This window comes from Physella acuta, unplaced genomic scaffold, assembly GCF_028476545.2.
Source record: "Physella acuta isolate Inbredline_101_S28 unplaced genomic scaffold, ASM2847654v3 ptg000054l, whole genome shotgun sequence".
NCBI classification, from domain to species: Eukaryota; Metazoa; Mollusca; class Gastropoda; family Physidae; genus Physella; species Physella acuta.
Genome location: NW_026731574.1, coordinates 252,104 through 267,919, shown reverse-complemented (window position 1 = coordinate 267,919; position 15,816 = coordinate 252,104). Strand labels below are relative to the sequence as shown.

At 34.5% G+C, this 15,816-nt stretch overlaps 1 protein-coding gene and 1 long non-coding RNA gene across 2 annotated transcripts; both read left to right on the top strand.

Annotated features, from left to right (window-relative positions):
• The first annotated feature begins 196 nt into the window (after positions 1 to 196).
• On the top strand, positions 197 to 4,742 carry LOC131946799 (uncharacterized). The gene is made up of 3 exons (XR_009387796.1): positions 197 to 424; positions 1,227 to 1,348; positions 4,605 to 4,742. It is a non-coding gene; the product is annotated as an uncharacterized LOC131946799 (long non-coding RNA).
• A 2,228-nt stretch (positions 4,743 to 6,970) lies between these two features.
• On the top strand, positions 6,971 to 14,552 carry LOC131946805 (uncharacterized). The gene is made up of 5 exons (XM_059307771.1): positions 6,971 to 7,090; positions 7,547 to 7,746; positions 11,042 to 11,267; positions 11,865 to 12,058; positions 14,310 to 14,552. The coding sequence occupies exons 1-5, from the start codon at positions 7,033 to 7,035 to the stop codon at positions 14,550 to 14,552; spliced, it is 921 nt and encodes a 306-aa protein (XP_059163754.1). The 5' UTR covers positions 6,971 to 7,032.
• The last annotated feature ends 1,264 nt before the right edge of the window (positions 14,553 to 15,816 follow it).

Sequence of the window (15,816 nt, the reverse complement as noted above, 5' to 3'; positions counted from 1 at the left end):
ACACCGAAAACCTGGATGCGCTTCTGCTTCATCTAAACTTTTAAATCTGAAAAAAAATCAGTAGAAGGAAGATTCATTTTAGTTACTTTGCATACATTGAAAGTGAATTGATCAAGTTTCAGACGCGCATTGAGCTTTGAACTTTTGTTGCCGCAGTACAAAACCCCAAGCCACTGGAGTGTGAGCTTCAGGGGAGCTGACAAAGGCGTCCTTCCCCCGTTGAACCAACCGGGAGCAGGGAAAATGAACCATGCCCAGTTGTACGAGAGGAACCAACCGAAAATTACACTGACGGTGAGAGCAGCACAACCCTCAGACGCCGGCATATATTGCTGTGATGTATGGTACAATTATGTCACCGGGGATACAAGGTATTATGGTGCTCAACGTGATGGCCAAAATAAAAAATGTCAGAACCTTAAAGGTAAGATGTTTCATTTTCTTTCATTTGCTTTAAGTTTAAAGAAATAAATAGTGTTACTTTTTTAGGCTAGGGCTAGATGTAGATTCCACTAGATATTTATACGTTTATCTTTGTGAGCCACCCTTTAAATCTAGGTATTCTTTAAGTGAAGTATGTTCAATAATTGTTCATTCAAATTTATTCGTGCGCGCTGTAATTAAAATACATGCATTTAATTTCTTTAAAAAATTGCAAGCTGAAGTTTTTTTTTAATCCTTTGAAGGCGACATTTAAAAAAAAACAACTTTTAATACAATAGTAATGATGGAAACCATTTCCTTAAACTTGTTTGTGTCTTTTATTCTAAATTATAAATAGTTTCAGCTTACGCGGATATACTCGCATAATGTGGAGGGGAGGGTGGCGCTATTATATATTGTAACATTTACTCAATATCCCTCTTGAAGCTTACAAATTCTAATATATCTTGAACCAACAAACGTTAAGAACCGAACAAAAGTTAAATAATGTGTACACTGGAAAGGATTTGTAAACGTTTATTTAGACTCATCTATCGCTAAAATTTTCCCCATTATTTCCCTAAACCTGTAGGACTACTTATTACATAACGTGTTTAATTATTATAATAAACTTGCTCAATTTTCTTTTCAGTTTCATTAAACTTTAAAGGTTTTAAAAATATTTCAATGAATCTAAAGGTTATTTTTAGTTATGACAGAATAACAGCTGATCAGTGAACTGGCGTTTGAAAGTATATACCCTCGTGTAAATTAATTGCATTCAATCATTTAATCCGTTTCAGTCGGCCAGAATACGAAACTCTCAAGAAATGGATGTTCTAGTGTGGACATTTCAGCTGGTCTTTTTGTTGGTCTACTGACATTACTCGTGTAAATTGGATGTATTATTTGGTCTGCTTATGTTGTGAGTTGGATTTTTTAGTTGGTCTATTGACATTACTTGTGTAAGTCGGATGTGTTAGTTGGTCGACTGATGTTGTAATTTGGATGTGTTAGTTTCTCTATTGACATTACTTGTGTAAGTTGGATGTGTTAGTTGGTCTACTGATATTGTAAGTTGGATGTGTTAGTTGGTCTACTGATGTTGTAAGTTGATGTGTTAGTTGGTCTAGTGACGTTGTAAGTTGGATGTGTTAGTTGGTCTACTGACATTACTTGTGTAATTTGGATGTGTTAGTTGGTCTACTGATGTTGTAAGTTGGATGTGTTAGTTTCTCTATTGACATTACTTGTGTAAGTTTGATGTGTTAGTTGGTCTACTGATGTTGTAAATTGGATGTGTTAGTTGGTCTACTGACATTACTTGTGTAAGTTTGATGTATTAGTTGGTCTACTGATGTTGTAATTTGGATGTGTTAGTTGGTCTACTGATGTTGTAAGTTGGCTGTGTTAGTTTCTCTATTGACATTACTTGTATAAGTTGGATGTGTTAGTTGGTCTACTGATGTTGTAAGTTGGATGTGTTAGTTGGTCTACTGATGTTGTAATTTGGATGTGTTAGTTGGTCTACTGATGTTGTAATTTGGATGTGTTAGTTGGTCTACTGATGTTGTAAGTTGGATGTGTTAGTTTCTCTATTGACATTACTTGTGTAAGTTGGATGTGTTAGTTGGTCTACTGATGTTGTAAGTTGGATGTGTTAGTTGGTCTACTGATGTTGTAATTTGGATGTGTTAGTTGGTCTACTGATTTTGTAAGTTGGATGTGTTAGTTGGTCTACTGACATTACTTGTGTAAGTTGGATGTGTTAGTTGGTCTAGTGACGTTGTAAGTTGGATGTGTTAGTTGGTCTACTGACATTACTTGTGTAATTTGGATGTGTTAGTTGGTCTACTGATGTTGTAATTTGGATGTGTTCATTGGTCTACTGATGTTGTAAGTTGGATGTGTTAGTTTCTCTACTGACATTACTTGTGTAAGTTGGATGTGTTAGTTGGTCTAGTGACGTTGTAAGTTGGATGTGTTAGTTGGTCTACTGACATTACTTGTGTAATTTGGATGTGTTAGTTGGTCTACTGACATTACTTGTGTAAGTTTGATGTGTTAGTTGGTCTACTGATGTTGTAAGTTGGTCTAAACCAGAGGTCTCCAAACGTTTCAGCCCGAGGGCCGCATTAACTATCAAATATCAGTTCAGGGGCCAGTTTCTCAGGCATCTATTTGGGTTGCGCGGAGCCCCCCCCCCCTCCGAAAAACGTCAACTACCCCCCCCCCCCCCCCAACGAAATATACTTTACATAGAAATATATACAAATTTCAACACAATCGAGGTCCAGGATTGCTCTCAAAATGTTCTTCACGTATTTTAATTTAGAAAATGTTTGTTCACACAAGTATTTTGTTCCAAAATTTAAAAGGTACTTTTTAAATTTTAATATTAGGAAAGTCTTTCATGGGCTAAAACTTATATGAAGATTTTGCACTGCTGAAAGTGGTTGGTCTTTACTTGTTCACTAAACATGACAAGTTTGGATCTGAAGGCCTTAAGGTGGGTGTATAGATCAGAAACTAGATCTCTCTTGGAGTTTTAGATTCAGAAAAATAAAAATGACTAGTTAAGTCTGCATTAGAGGCCAATTTCTGTACCCACTCTTCATCAGACATTAATGGCTGTGGCTTGCCTTTACTATCCATGAAGTAAAATATTTTCTTACTTAACTTAAATACTCTGCGTAGAGCTTTTTCACAATTAGCCATCTTACTGTTGTGTAATATGGTAAATCTTGCGATTCCGTGTTTGTTTTTTTTGACACGTCTTTTAGCGTTCTGTGGTTGAGCCGATGTGGCAGAATGAAATTCACTATCTTTACCATAGATAGGATTCAGTACACTGTTAATGTCCAAAGCTTGCTGATGAATAATACAGTGCAGGAACATTGGTTGTAGAATGTTTTTCTCATTCGCTTTTTAAACCAAGCCTTTCTTTGTGCCACTTTTGTACTTTCCTCCATCAACTGTCTGGCAACTGAGGTTAGTCCAGTCCAAGTTACAATCAGCAGATTTTTTTAACTCATGGAATATATCCTCTCCAGTAATAGTGCCATACATGTTGTGTAGGGAAGCCAGTTCTTGTGTTATGTTCATGTCTACATCCACACCTCTAATGAACACAAGCAGTTGAGGGGTAGAACAGCTGTCCAGCGACACATCCATTGCAATTGAAAAATGGCGAAACTTGATGCATTTTTCACGATTGAGCCACGAAGGCGGGCAATGGTATTTGCACTGAAAGCTGTGTTTTCAAATTGTTTTCAATTTTCTGGGCAAAGTTCCTCAGCCATCTCCAACAAACAAAAAAAATCGCCGCGGGCCGGATGAGAGGTCATCACGAGCCGCATCCGACCCGCGGGCCGTAGATGGAGAAACCTGGTCTAAACTGACATTACTTTTGATCTACTGACAATGCTTATGTGAGTTTACGTTTTGTATATGTTTGATGTTGTATTGAGTTCAGAATGGAGCTCAATTGAGTTTAGTTGACGTTCATATTATAATGTTTGCTGTTTATGTGGAGGGGTAGGGGTATGCGAGGTTATTTGAGACTCTGTACGCCGTGACATCGACTGATTTCATGATCAATATAAATGTCTCATTTATTTTAGCGGAACAAAACAACCTTGCCACAACAACAATTCCAAACAAAAACAATAATAGAAACATAAACTTAAATACAAGCATAACTCTATCGCTATCCCTATAACTATCCCTATAATTATCCATATCACTATTTACATCCATTTCCTTACACCTACTCTAACACGTATCATTAGCCTTAGCTTTATTCCTATAGCTATAGCCATCCGTTCCTTAAACATATCCTTTTCCTTATCACTGTCCCTTTCCCATTTCGTTTTTGCTATTGCAATACTTATCGAGTACATATATTTTTCGCTATCACTATCTTAATCATAACGGTTTCCCTATTACTCTCCCTATACACTTTTATATTCCATATCGCAATTCTTATTTTTACCTATTCCTCTACCTGTATCGGAACGTATTCTATACTGGCATTAATATATATTATATTACTAACCTATTCCTAACTTATCAATAAGAAATCCATACCTTATCTCTGTATCTAAATGAACGTTGGATAATTGAATAGTAAGATGTTCACGTATTGTAACCTTTAATAAAATATCTATAATATTTTTCAGATAATTAAGGAATTTGAAAATATATCTCAATTATTTCACGTGAACATCTGAAAACGAGAGACGTTACCAAATATTGGAAAGTTTATCTCGTCAAAAAAAGGAAGCAACAATATTTTATTTGGATGAAATTTATTCCACTACCCGCAATAAAAATGTTTGAACGTTTCATTTGCCGTTATGTAATTTTTTGTCACACAACTACACACCAATTAAACACGTTTTAGTTACGTAGACAAAATTTCATCTACAATTTTAAAATCTTATGTCTAGAACAGTATTAGTTTTTGAGTGACCTTGAATATTCGTACGTGGTAAAATTTACTGTTTTTCTTGTTTCTAAAAATAATAAAATACCAAACAACTTGATTGCTGTTTCATTTAACTATGCGAAATTGTATACATAAGTATGTGATCTTAATAGCTGTTTTTATCAAGTATTTGAGTAATTAGTTATAGTCTCCTTCGTAATTGATAGTGCTGCCTAAATATATAAAATATTTTAATTCCTCTATTTGTTTGATGTTTATCGTCAGGGGCGTAGCGAGGGGGGGGGGGGGGGGCGAGGGTTGCGAATCGCACCGGGTGACACCATTTAGGGGGGTGACACCAAGGTAAAAAATAGCAAAATATATAGAGAAAAACTTGAGGGGGGGTGCAAATTGAAAGTTTGGGGGGGGGGGGGGGTGCAAATCGAAAACTTGAGGGGGGGTGCAAATCGAAAGTTTGAGGGGGGGCGCAAATCGAAAACTTGAGGGGGGGTGCAAATCGAAAGTTTGAGGGGGGGGGGTGCAAATCGAAAACTTGAAAGTTTGTCCCCGGGAAGGGTCGCAACGCCTCTGGGGGGTGACACCATTAAGTGCCGCACCGGGTAACACCCGACCTCGCTACGCCACTGTTTATCGTAATAGGTCAATCAATTACTAAGTTAAAATCAGTGGGGACAGAACGCACACTTGTTTGACTTTAATTTACTATTCATCTGGGGCTTTTTCATTGTTCCAGATTTCTTACAAAATATTACAGATGATTTTAAATGTCTTTGGCTTCTGCTTTAAGCATTTCTGCACTTACTAACACGTATCAGAAGAGCAGGTGCAGATTGTACTTGCATTTGTATATGTAACTGGAGCCTGTCTCAGTTTTGATGACCACTTCTGTTTGACTTGGTGGTAGATAAAAGTGTTGGTCTTGAGATAGTCTGTTTAGAATTCCCTCCAACTCACGATTTTTTCTTATTTGAATATTATATCCTTTTTTTCGCCAAAAGAAATAAATGTGAGTTTAGCACTTTGCCTAGCTGCGTCTATTTTCCCTAACATGAGTTACGTAGCCATCAGAGCAGAGTGGACTCGGGGACGTTCTATTGACTTGGACCCATGTTCGAACTCGAGACTTTCTGGTTAGCAGCCTAGCGCTCTACCAATCTCATTTAGGCCAAGCCGCCCCAGTGTGTATAACGCGTGATATGCTTCCTAAATTTTTGCAAAAGTATTCAATAGATAATATAGTGACACACGCTTTTTTTATAGTTATTTTAATAGTAGTGCATGATTATATATTAAAAGAAAATCATTTGTTTAGTGAAAATTTATATAACAGCTTGTTACTAAAACTCGGTAATAAGCTTTTTTTTTTAAAACTTCCTTCCACTGTCTTTCTGTCTGTCTGTCTGTCTATCTGTATTTCTGAGCGAAATTCAAAATTGTCATGTGGGTCAAAACCTGATGACAATGCAAATTTGACAAATTGGATGCTTAGTTGATTTTTTATGAATTAATATTCACTAAGAAAAATAGGTGGAGGAGGGGGGGTGGAAAGCATAACAAAATAAACTATTAGCCAAAAGGAATAGAACCCTTGGCTCGAATAATACCAGCACGAAGCTCAAATATTTCGGTGTTGAACAGTTAACAAGACCTGATGACAATGCAATTTGACATCAAATTTGACAAATTGGATGCTTAGTTGATTTTTAAAGATTTTATATTTACTAAGAAAAATAGGGGGGGAGCATTTCAAAAAATGAGCCAAAAGGTATAGAACCTACTATAAAGAACTAGCTGCACTGCATGAAGCTCAAATATTTCGGTATTAAACAGTTAACAGCTGAATTCATACAGAAGATAATAAAAATAACTATGCATGCATATAAAAGAAGGTAAATTTTTAAAAATATTATGATTGTTCAGCTTAAAATATCTAACTACGAATAGTGTTCGAAGGCTATACACTCTCTTTCTTTAGTATAGCTTGAAGCAGAAATGCACACCGAATTCATTGTCTCAATCCAAAACGTGCTACATTTTTATATCTGCGCGTGTTTGCATCGCGACAGGACGATGAAAAAAGCACTCCAATCTAATATTAGTTTAACAACTTGGTCTAGATCTAGATCTAAATTGATTAAGTCAACAGATCGAGACAAGCCATGGAGCTAGTCAAAGTTGTATTAACATTACTTGCTTGCTGGTCAGTTGCGGCACAATGTAAGTAGTGGGCTAGCCAGACTCAGTGGTTCTTTCAGGCACACCCCACCCACCAGAAGCCAGTGGTTCTTTCAGCACACCCCACCCACCAGAAGGCAGTGGTTCTTTCAGAAACACCCCACCCACCAGAAGCCAGTGGTTCTTTCAGAAACACCCCACCCACCAGAAGCCAGACACACAGGTTCTTTCAGGCACACCCTCCCGAAGCACAACTACCGCTCTCTTTATATAGAAAATTTATACTTTTACCAGTGTCCGCCACCAGGAAAAATTAGTCAGCCACCACGAAAGTTTTCAGTGCCTCACAGGAGAAAAAAGTCTGAAAGAAACTCAAAGAACAAGACGTTTGTTAAAAATGAAAAAAGAACGCACTTTTTTAATGACACCACTAACAAACCTACAACTACCACACACTTTCTTGGCAAACTTTAACACCAAACATATCTGTTTTGTCAGATCCGTACAGTCGGATCGTTGAACCAAGTGTGCTGACTGAGGGTGGGGACTACACCGTGTCGTGTAACTCTGATCTGGCTGGAGTGCCAGGCAAGGGACAGAACCTAGGCTTGTATTCCATGTCTATCGGATGGACGAATGAAATAGATGAGATAGAAACGTTTGTAAGATACAGGGCTATCGACAAGAGCACTTATTATGTAAGTAGAAGACTAGAATAGAACTAATGGGAAAAAACCCAAAATGTAAAATTGCCAATACTTAAAAAGCGTTTATAACTATGTGGAAAACAATATATTTTAAAAATAATTATATATATATATATATATATATATATATATATATATATATATATATATATATATATATATATATATTTGAAAGTAAAATACTTTTTGACGCAGACGAACATATTTCAAATGCCGATACACTTCAAGTTTTCTTCATGTGTTATCCCCTAACATGCTACATACGTGGTGTACTGTCTAGTATTAATCTATCACCATAACTGTTATATAAACAATTTTGAATTTTACTTGCAGACAACTTTTGGAAAATGATGATAAAAACTTTTAAGGTTGGATAGTAAAATTTCAGCTTACACAATTTAAGAAATTTTTAAGCACAATTCAAAATTATAAATTATAAATTTATCATCAGGAATACAAACAAATGGAAAACTATAAAATCAGTTTTAAAAAACAACAAATTCAAATGGCATATTTTATAAATAGAAACATGCGAAGTGAAATAGTTGTACCTTTTCGTTACAGCAACATTGCTATCTTTTAATGGTAATTCTTTTTACAAGCTTTTATTTAACTCACTTCCTCTGTCGTCAGTCTGTCTAGATAGAAACGCAGGAGTGAAAATTCGGAAACTTCTACTTGACCGACACGATTCACAGTTGGCACGTGGGTCAAGACATGAAGACAATGCAATCTGAAACTAAATTTTACTTAATTGGATGCCTAATTAATTTTTTATTAATTAATTAAAATTTGGACCGAATTAGTAGGCATGTCTAGCCAACCACACCACACGCGTCATCACCTTCAATAGCTGCGCCATCACGTAATGGCTGCGTTCAAAAACCATTGCGCGCCTACTGAACGTGATGTTCAGTAGGCGCGCAATGGTTTTTAGTCATGTAACTCTATTGTAAATAAAACATGTAAAGTACTGAAAAAAAAATTCATAAAAAACGTTTTAATAACAAGCTTTTATGTAACAATGCACTAAAAAGTAGAAAATAAATTATAGACTACTATTTAAAAAACTATAAAGAAAAGCGTGCGTGTCTTCCTTAACATTAGTAAAGGTATCCAATAGATACTAATGAGACCCACGCTTTTCTTTATAGTTATTTAAATAGTAGTCTATAATTTATTTTCTACTTTTTAGTGCATTGTTACATAAAAGCTTGTTATTAAAACGTTTTTTATGAATTTTTTTTTTTGTGATATCATTAGCACCTAAAAATAAATCCGATGTATTTAAAAAGCCCTAATAATAAATGATTTATGAGATTTTACAAAATTAACATTACAAACAGAGGATTATATTTTTATTTAACACAACCATATATTTGCAAATTGTTTTAAAAATAAATGGTGTTTTACAACATGAGTTTTAAAAAGTTACTGAAAATTAATATGTCTTTGAGATTTTATAGCTAATTTAAAGTAATACTTCAGAAATGTAAATACATTTGTTGTACTTTTCTTTTCGACAAATATATTCATTGAGCTTTTAGTTTTTAACTAGACCACCCGTTATCCATGGATAACGGTGGTCATTCATATAAAACGTCACACCTTAGCCAATATGCTTTTGTCTTTTAAAAACACTGCAACAGTTTAGTTAAGAAACTCAACAAAAAAAAATTGACTGCAACGAATTCGGACCCGCGATTTTGTTTCCAAAAAGTGTCTTCTATGCTGTCGACTCTCACAGGCTACTAGATACTTGTTAAGAGAAAATATATTGAGTTATTTTACTTAGCCTCCATAAGAAAGTAAAATCAAAATAAATTATATTCTGAATTAAATGTATATCCTAATTTAACCAATTCAATTGCTTAGAAATAAAGATTTATATCAAACTAGCCGTCCCGGTCAGGCCATACACGGGATGCTGTAAAAAAAAAAAACACAAAAATAAATATAAACCGTTACCCTTACCACAACATCCAACCTGAACATTAACAAAAACAAACCAACACTCGACCACTCTTAAATTAAGAAATGAGTTCTTATTTAGGGATGAAATAAATAATAACGAGTAAACAATGCAGCTTTTAAGGTCTTTTTAAAAAAGTCAAACCTGAATAACCTGAATAATAAAATCGGCTGCATTTTAAATTTTGAAAATATCTAATGGTATTATAATCACCAAGCAAGTTTTGATTTCAGAATGTTAAATAATATAATTAAGAAAATACAGAAGTCTATCAAAATGAAACGAAATAGCACTTGCGTTGAAGGTTCTCAAAATATTTAAATTATGCAGACATAAATGTAATATATTGAGAATTGTGAAGTCAAGGGAACTCACTCTTCTTGTATTAGTCTTATATTTATAATGTTGTTTTGAGTGATGCCCTTGTATATTATTCTCAAAATATTTAAATTATGCAGACATAAATATGGCGGAAAATGAAGTCGTCTTTATGGCTTATACAAATATTTTTAAAAATGTAAAACAATTTGAAATTTCTTTCATTGAATTTAGCGAGAAAATGCGCACAAACATTTCATATGATACAAAGCACCAGTGTTGTAATAATGAACTGTTTCTTTAAATTGTATATATACATTTATAAATAGATATTTACAGACTAATATAGTTTAATAAAGAAACTCAATTCTTAATGGTGTTTGCATACTTTGTTTCTTTTTAACTAGTTAATTATGGTTTGGCCTACTTTCCTCCAAAGCTTAAAGCTAGCTTATCGGTAGATCTAGATAAATTTATTGTATAATCAAATTATAAGAACTGCTAAGCTTATCCTATTCAAAATTGATAATTTTGTCGGACAATTTTTTAGAAAAGGAAACTTATGTTTCATTAAAGTTGTAGCCGACAGAAAATTTAGCTTTATAATGCTTTATAATTTTTTGAATGGGCAACATGGTCTTCCGTGAAGCCATGTTTCTATTGAAAAATAAGTAAATAGAGTATTTGTTTTGAACTTTTATAATAAAATGGGGTTTTCAACACATGAATACATCAATTAATTTATTATTTTTAAAAAATAAAATTACGTATAAAAAAAGATCATTTTACTGTACAAAAGTACGTATGTTACAGTCTTACACATAGACCAGGCGCTCGTACTAAGAGGAACAGAAAAAACAAATACCAAGAAAACGACCAAAAAAAAACAACAACAAGCAAATAAATATAAAAGTTTCGGACTTTAGTATTATATAGATTGTACTATAATGGATTTAAAATAAATACAGATGTATCTATCATTTATTTTTCATGTAGTATTCAGAATGGAACACATATTCGTTAAGTATGAGGCTCTGGACCTATAAAGTGAGAGAACCAAACAAAGTGGATCACCGTGGTTTGCCGGATAGAGATGCAGTTAGTATCACACTGTCGGCGAAAAATGCGAAATGGCATGAGTCTGGTATATTTTGTTGCAACGCTTCCTACCAGGATTTAAATGATGATACCCGAGATGTGTCTAGATGCAAGAAGATTAGGGGTAAGACATGTTTGTTATTTGTCATACTAGTTACATCAACCCTTAGAGGTAAGTTGTGTTTGTTATTTGTCATACTAGTTACATCAACCCTTAGAAGTTCGTTGTATTTGTTATTTGTCATACTACAACCCTTAGAGGTGCGTTGTGTTTGTTATTTGTCATACTACAACCCACCATAACTGGTGATTAATCAGTGAACCTCAGGCCTGTTTACATAGCCCATTGTTTGCTACATCAAGGATTCTCTCAGGAAACCAAAGCTAAACTAAATTAATTTCAACAATAACATTTTAACTATAACCATCTCGACAATAACCTTTAAACTATTAGCGTCTCAACAATAGCAGTTAAAGTATAGTTATCTAAACAATAAAATTAAACTTTAACCAAAAATGTATCTGGACTTACTTCGGCTTTATATAAACGATCTATTTTGTTACTACTCTTCAGCTAGATCGATCATTTTCAGACACGACACAAACTTGAAATCGGAAGCAAGATAGCTTAAATGTCGTAAACACTTTATGATTGAAATAGCGAGACGTGTACATATGAAAGAATATATCAAAGTTACTGTTTTAAAATCTAATTTTACAGTGACCCACAATATCATAGTGAATAAACCAGAAGCGAAAGCAGAGGGAGCCTTCACTGTGACATGTGACTCTAATTTGGCTGGCGTGCCGGCACAAACCTATGGCTTGTATTATTTGGCCATCTTGTTCATGTATCAGGGGGAAGAAAGATTGTACGCCAGATTAGGCCTGGGTTCCTATCCCCTCAAAGTTAGGGTAAGTTTGTTTCATGTCATGGTAAAGTTACGGTTAGGTTTTTTTAGTTTAAACTCTAAACTTGTTACATCGTTGTTTGAGTTTGGTTTAGAGACCAGCTGTTCCAAGGTTCTGGCTCTGCAAAAGTTTTCTGAGATAAATATTTTTTAGAGACTTCCAGACTACATGTCCTCCAATGTCTATTCTTATATTTTACGTACACGCTTACATAAATTAGATGACATGACATATATTCAAAGACCAAATACACGCTTACATAAATTAGATGACATGACATATATTCAGACCAAATACACGCTTACATAAATTAGATGACATGACATAAATTCAAAGACCAAATACACGCTTACATAAATTAGATGACATGACATAAATTCAAAGACCAAATACACGCTTACATAAATTAGATGACATGACATATATTCAAAGACCAAATACACGCTTACATAAATTAGATGACATGACATAAATTCAAAGACCAAATACACGCTTACATAAATTAGATGACATGACATAAATTCAAAGACCAAATACACGCTTACATAAATTAGATGACATGACATATATTCAAAGACCAAATACACGCTTACATACATTAGATGACATGACATATATTCAAAGACCAAATACACGCTTACATAAATTAGATGACATGACATATATTCAGACCAAATACACGCTTACATAAATTAGATGACATGACATATATTCAGACCAAATACACGCTTACATAAATTAGATGACAGGACATATATTCAAAGACCAAATACACGCTTACATAAATTAGATGACAGGACATATATTCAAAGACCAAATACACGCTTACATAAATTAGATGACAGGACACATCCCAAGACCAAATACACGCTTACATAAATTAGATGACAGGACATATATTCAAAGACCAAATACACGCTTACATAAATTAGATGACAGGACATATATTCAAAGACCAAATACACGCTTACATAAATTAGATGACAGGACACATCCCAAGACCAAATACACGCTTACATAAATTAGATGACAGGACATATATTCAAAGACCAAATACACGCTTACATAAATTAGATGACAGGACACATCCCAAGACCAAATACACGCTTACATAAATTAGATGACATGACATAAATTCAAAGACCAAATACACGCTTACATAAATTAGACGACATGACATATATTCAAAGATCAAATACACGCTTACATAAATTAGATGACATGACATATATTCAAAGATCAAATACACGCTTACATAAATTAGATGACATGACATATATTCAAAGACCAAATACACGCTTACATAAATTAGATGACAGGACATGTATTCAAAGACCAAATACACGCTTACATAAATTAGATGACATGACATATATTCAAAGATCAAATACACGCTTACATAAATTAGATGACATGACATATATTCAAAGACCAAATACACGCTTACATAAATTAGATGACAGGACATGTATTCAAAGACCAAATACACGCTTACATAAATTAGATGGCATGACACATCCCAAGACCAAATACACGCTTACATAAATTAGATGACAGGACACATATCCAAAGATCAAATAGCGCTTACATAAATTAGATGACATAACACATATCCAAAGATCGAATAGCGCTTACATAAATTAGATGACAGGACACATATCCAAAGACCAAATACACGCTTACATAAATTAGATGACAGGATACATATTCAAAGACCAAATACACGCTTACATAAATTAGATGACAGGACACATATCCCTAGACCAAATATTTCCAATCCAATTAACCTTGAACAATCTATCTCAAAGAAAAAAAGACCAAACAAAATATATGACTCTTAAAATGTGTGGAGGTACCGAACCCCACCAGTATCATGTGAGCATTCACCGACCCAAACCGTATATGAGCATTCACCGAACCCCACCAGTATCATATGAGCATTCACCGAACCCCACCAGTATGATGGGCATTCACCGAACCCTTCTCAATCCGGGTATCTGTCCGCCAAACACCTGAGACTGCTTCAGAAAATCCCTGAGGTTCGATCGAACCCAGGTTAAGAACCATTGGTCTAGTAGATCCATAAAGTAGTACTACTAGTACTTTTTTTCATATTACAAAGGTTTAATTCATAAACAATAAATATAGAAAAGTTAATTATAAACACATAATAAACGCAGACTACTTTCGTTACAACTAATTTCTGGAAATAAGCGAAAACCTAAATTTTTAAAATTCCATGCTACTTTCATAGAGGCCGCCATCGCCACTGAGGAACTGGACGTTTAATTTCTATGGGGTAGAAACTTTGGACGCACACGGTCGACTGGAACGGGACAAAGCAAAAACAGAACTGGTGATCAGGGATGCAAAGTATTCAGACTCGGGCATGTATTGTTGCGAGGCAGCATATTTCACTCTTTATACTGACGACGAGCAAGATGTCAAGCGTTGTCAGAACATTACAGGTGTGTGTACAGTGTTTTATTTTAAATAATCATCTCGCTATTCTCATCGTCTGCTTCTCTTTTGTCAGTTGTTCTGTGAAGGTGAAATATAACAAATGTGTTTTATTACACATAACACACCTACGTTGCTACTGTCTACGATTTGTTCTCGCAATCTTTGGCCAGCCGTGGTTGTCCGGTTTGGTTAAAATCATTCAGTACATCTCTTGTTTAACTTAGAAAATAACCTAAACATTCATTGAAACATTTGCCACAACTTTCAGCGAAATGTATTGTTTTAGGTCAGCTTTGAAAATATTTGTTAACAACAGGCCAGTATTATTTTCGAGCGATAAAAATGAGCATGATTGTGCATGTATAATAGTACGGGATAGTACTACTAAGACACCCTACTAATTTCGGAAATTTTTTATTAAGCTGTGAAATATTAATTAGGCATCCAATGAAGTTAAATCTGATGTCAGTTTGCATTGTCTTCAAGTCTAGACCCACGTTCCTACTTTGAAACGAATTGGTCAGTTAGAAGTGCTCGAAATTTCGCTCACCTGTTTTGGTCTATTACGACATGCGACAGGACGACATGAAGAAGAAACAAGTTCAACAAAAACTTGTAAAAATGAAATTAGTTTATAAACGCATTCACACTCAAAACATGTACATATTAAATTGCTCAATACGAAAAAGGTATTCATTACACAAATTTAAAAATAAGTAAATATTTTGTATCAAACAAAACTAATTCTTGTAATACTTAAATCTATTCCTAAGCAAAAAAAATGTACCTATGCTTAAAGTTGTTTATCTAAACATACCTTTTTACCTAAGTTTAATTTTGTTTACCTAAACATAAATTTTTATCTAAACTGAAACTTAAAACATAATTTTATCTCACCAACTTTACGGTCAATTATACAATAACCCACGGGAAAAGTAAGTGTGTGTATGGGGGGGGGGGGGGGGGGTATGTTGCCGGACAATGTTTCAATTTTTAAATACCTTTTTGTCAGCTTTTATAATCTTCTGCTGTTTGAAGTAATTCTACAACCGCCAACCTTTTTGTCAGCTTTTATAATCTTCTGCTGTTTGAAGTAATTCTACAACCGCCAACCTTTTTGTCAGCTTTTATAATCTTCTGCTGTTTGAAGTAATTCTACAACCGCCAACCTTTTTGTCAGCTTTTATAATCTTCTGCTGTTTGAAGTCATTCTACAACGGCCAACCCTGTCCATTCCTTGAATTCCTGTGTTACATCCCTTCCCTTCATCCCCCAACAACATGGCTCCTTCTTTAAGT

Bases quoted from the DNA above. Each gene is read 5' to 3' on its own strand.
- LOC131946805 (XM_059307771.1), top strand. From the start codon at position 7,033: ATGGAGCTAGTCAAAGTTGTATTAACATTACTTGCTTGCTGGTCAGTT. The intron at 7,747-11,041 runs GTAAGTAGAAGA...TTTTTCATGTAG, and splicing joins TCGACAAGAGCACTTATTAT to TATTCAGAATGGAACACATA. The intron at 12,059-14,309 runs GTAAGTTTGTTT...CTACTTTCATAG, and splicing joins CCTATCCCCTCAAAGTTAGG to AGGCCGCCATCGCCACTGAG.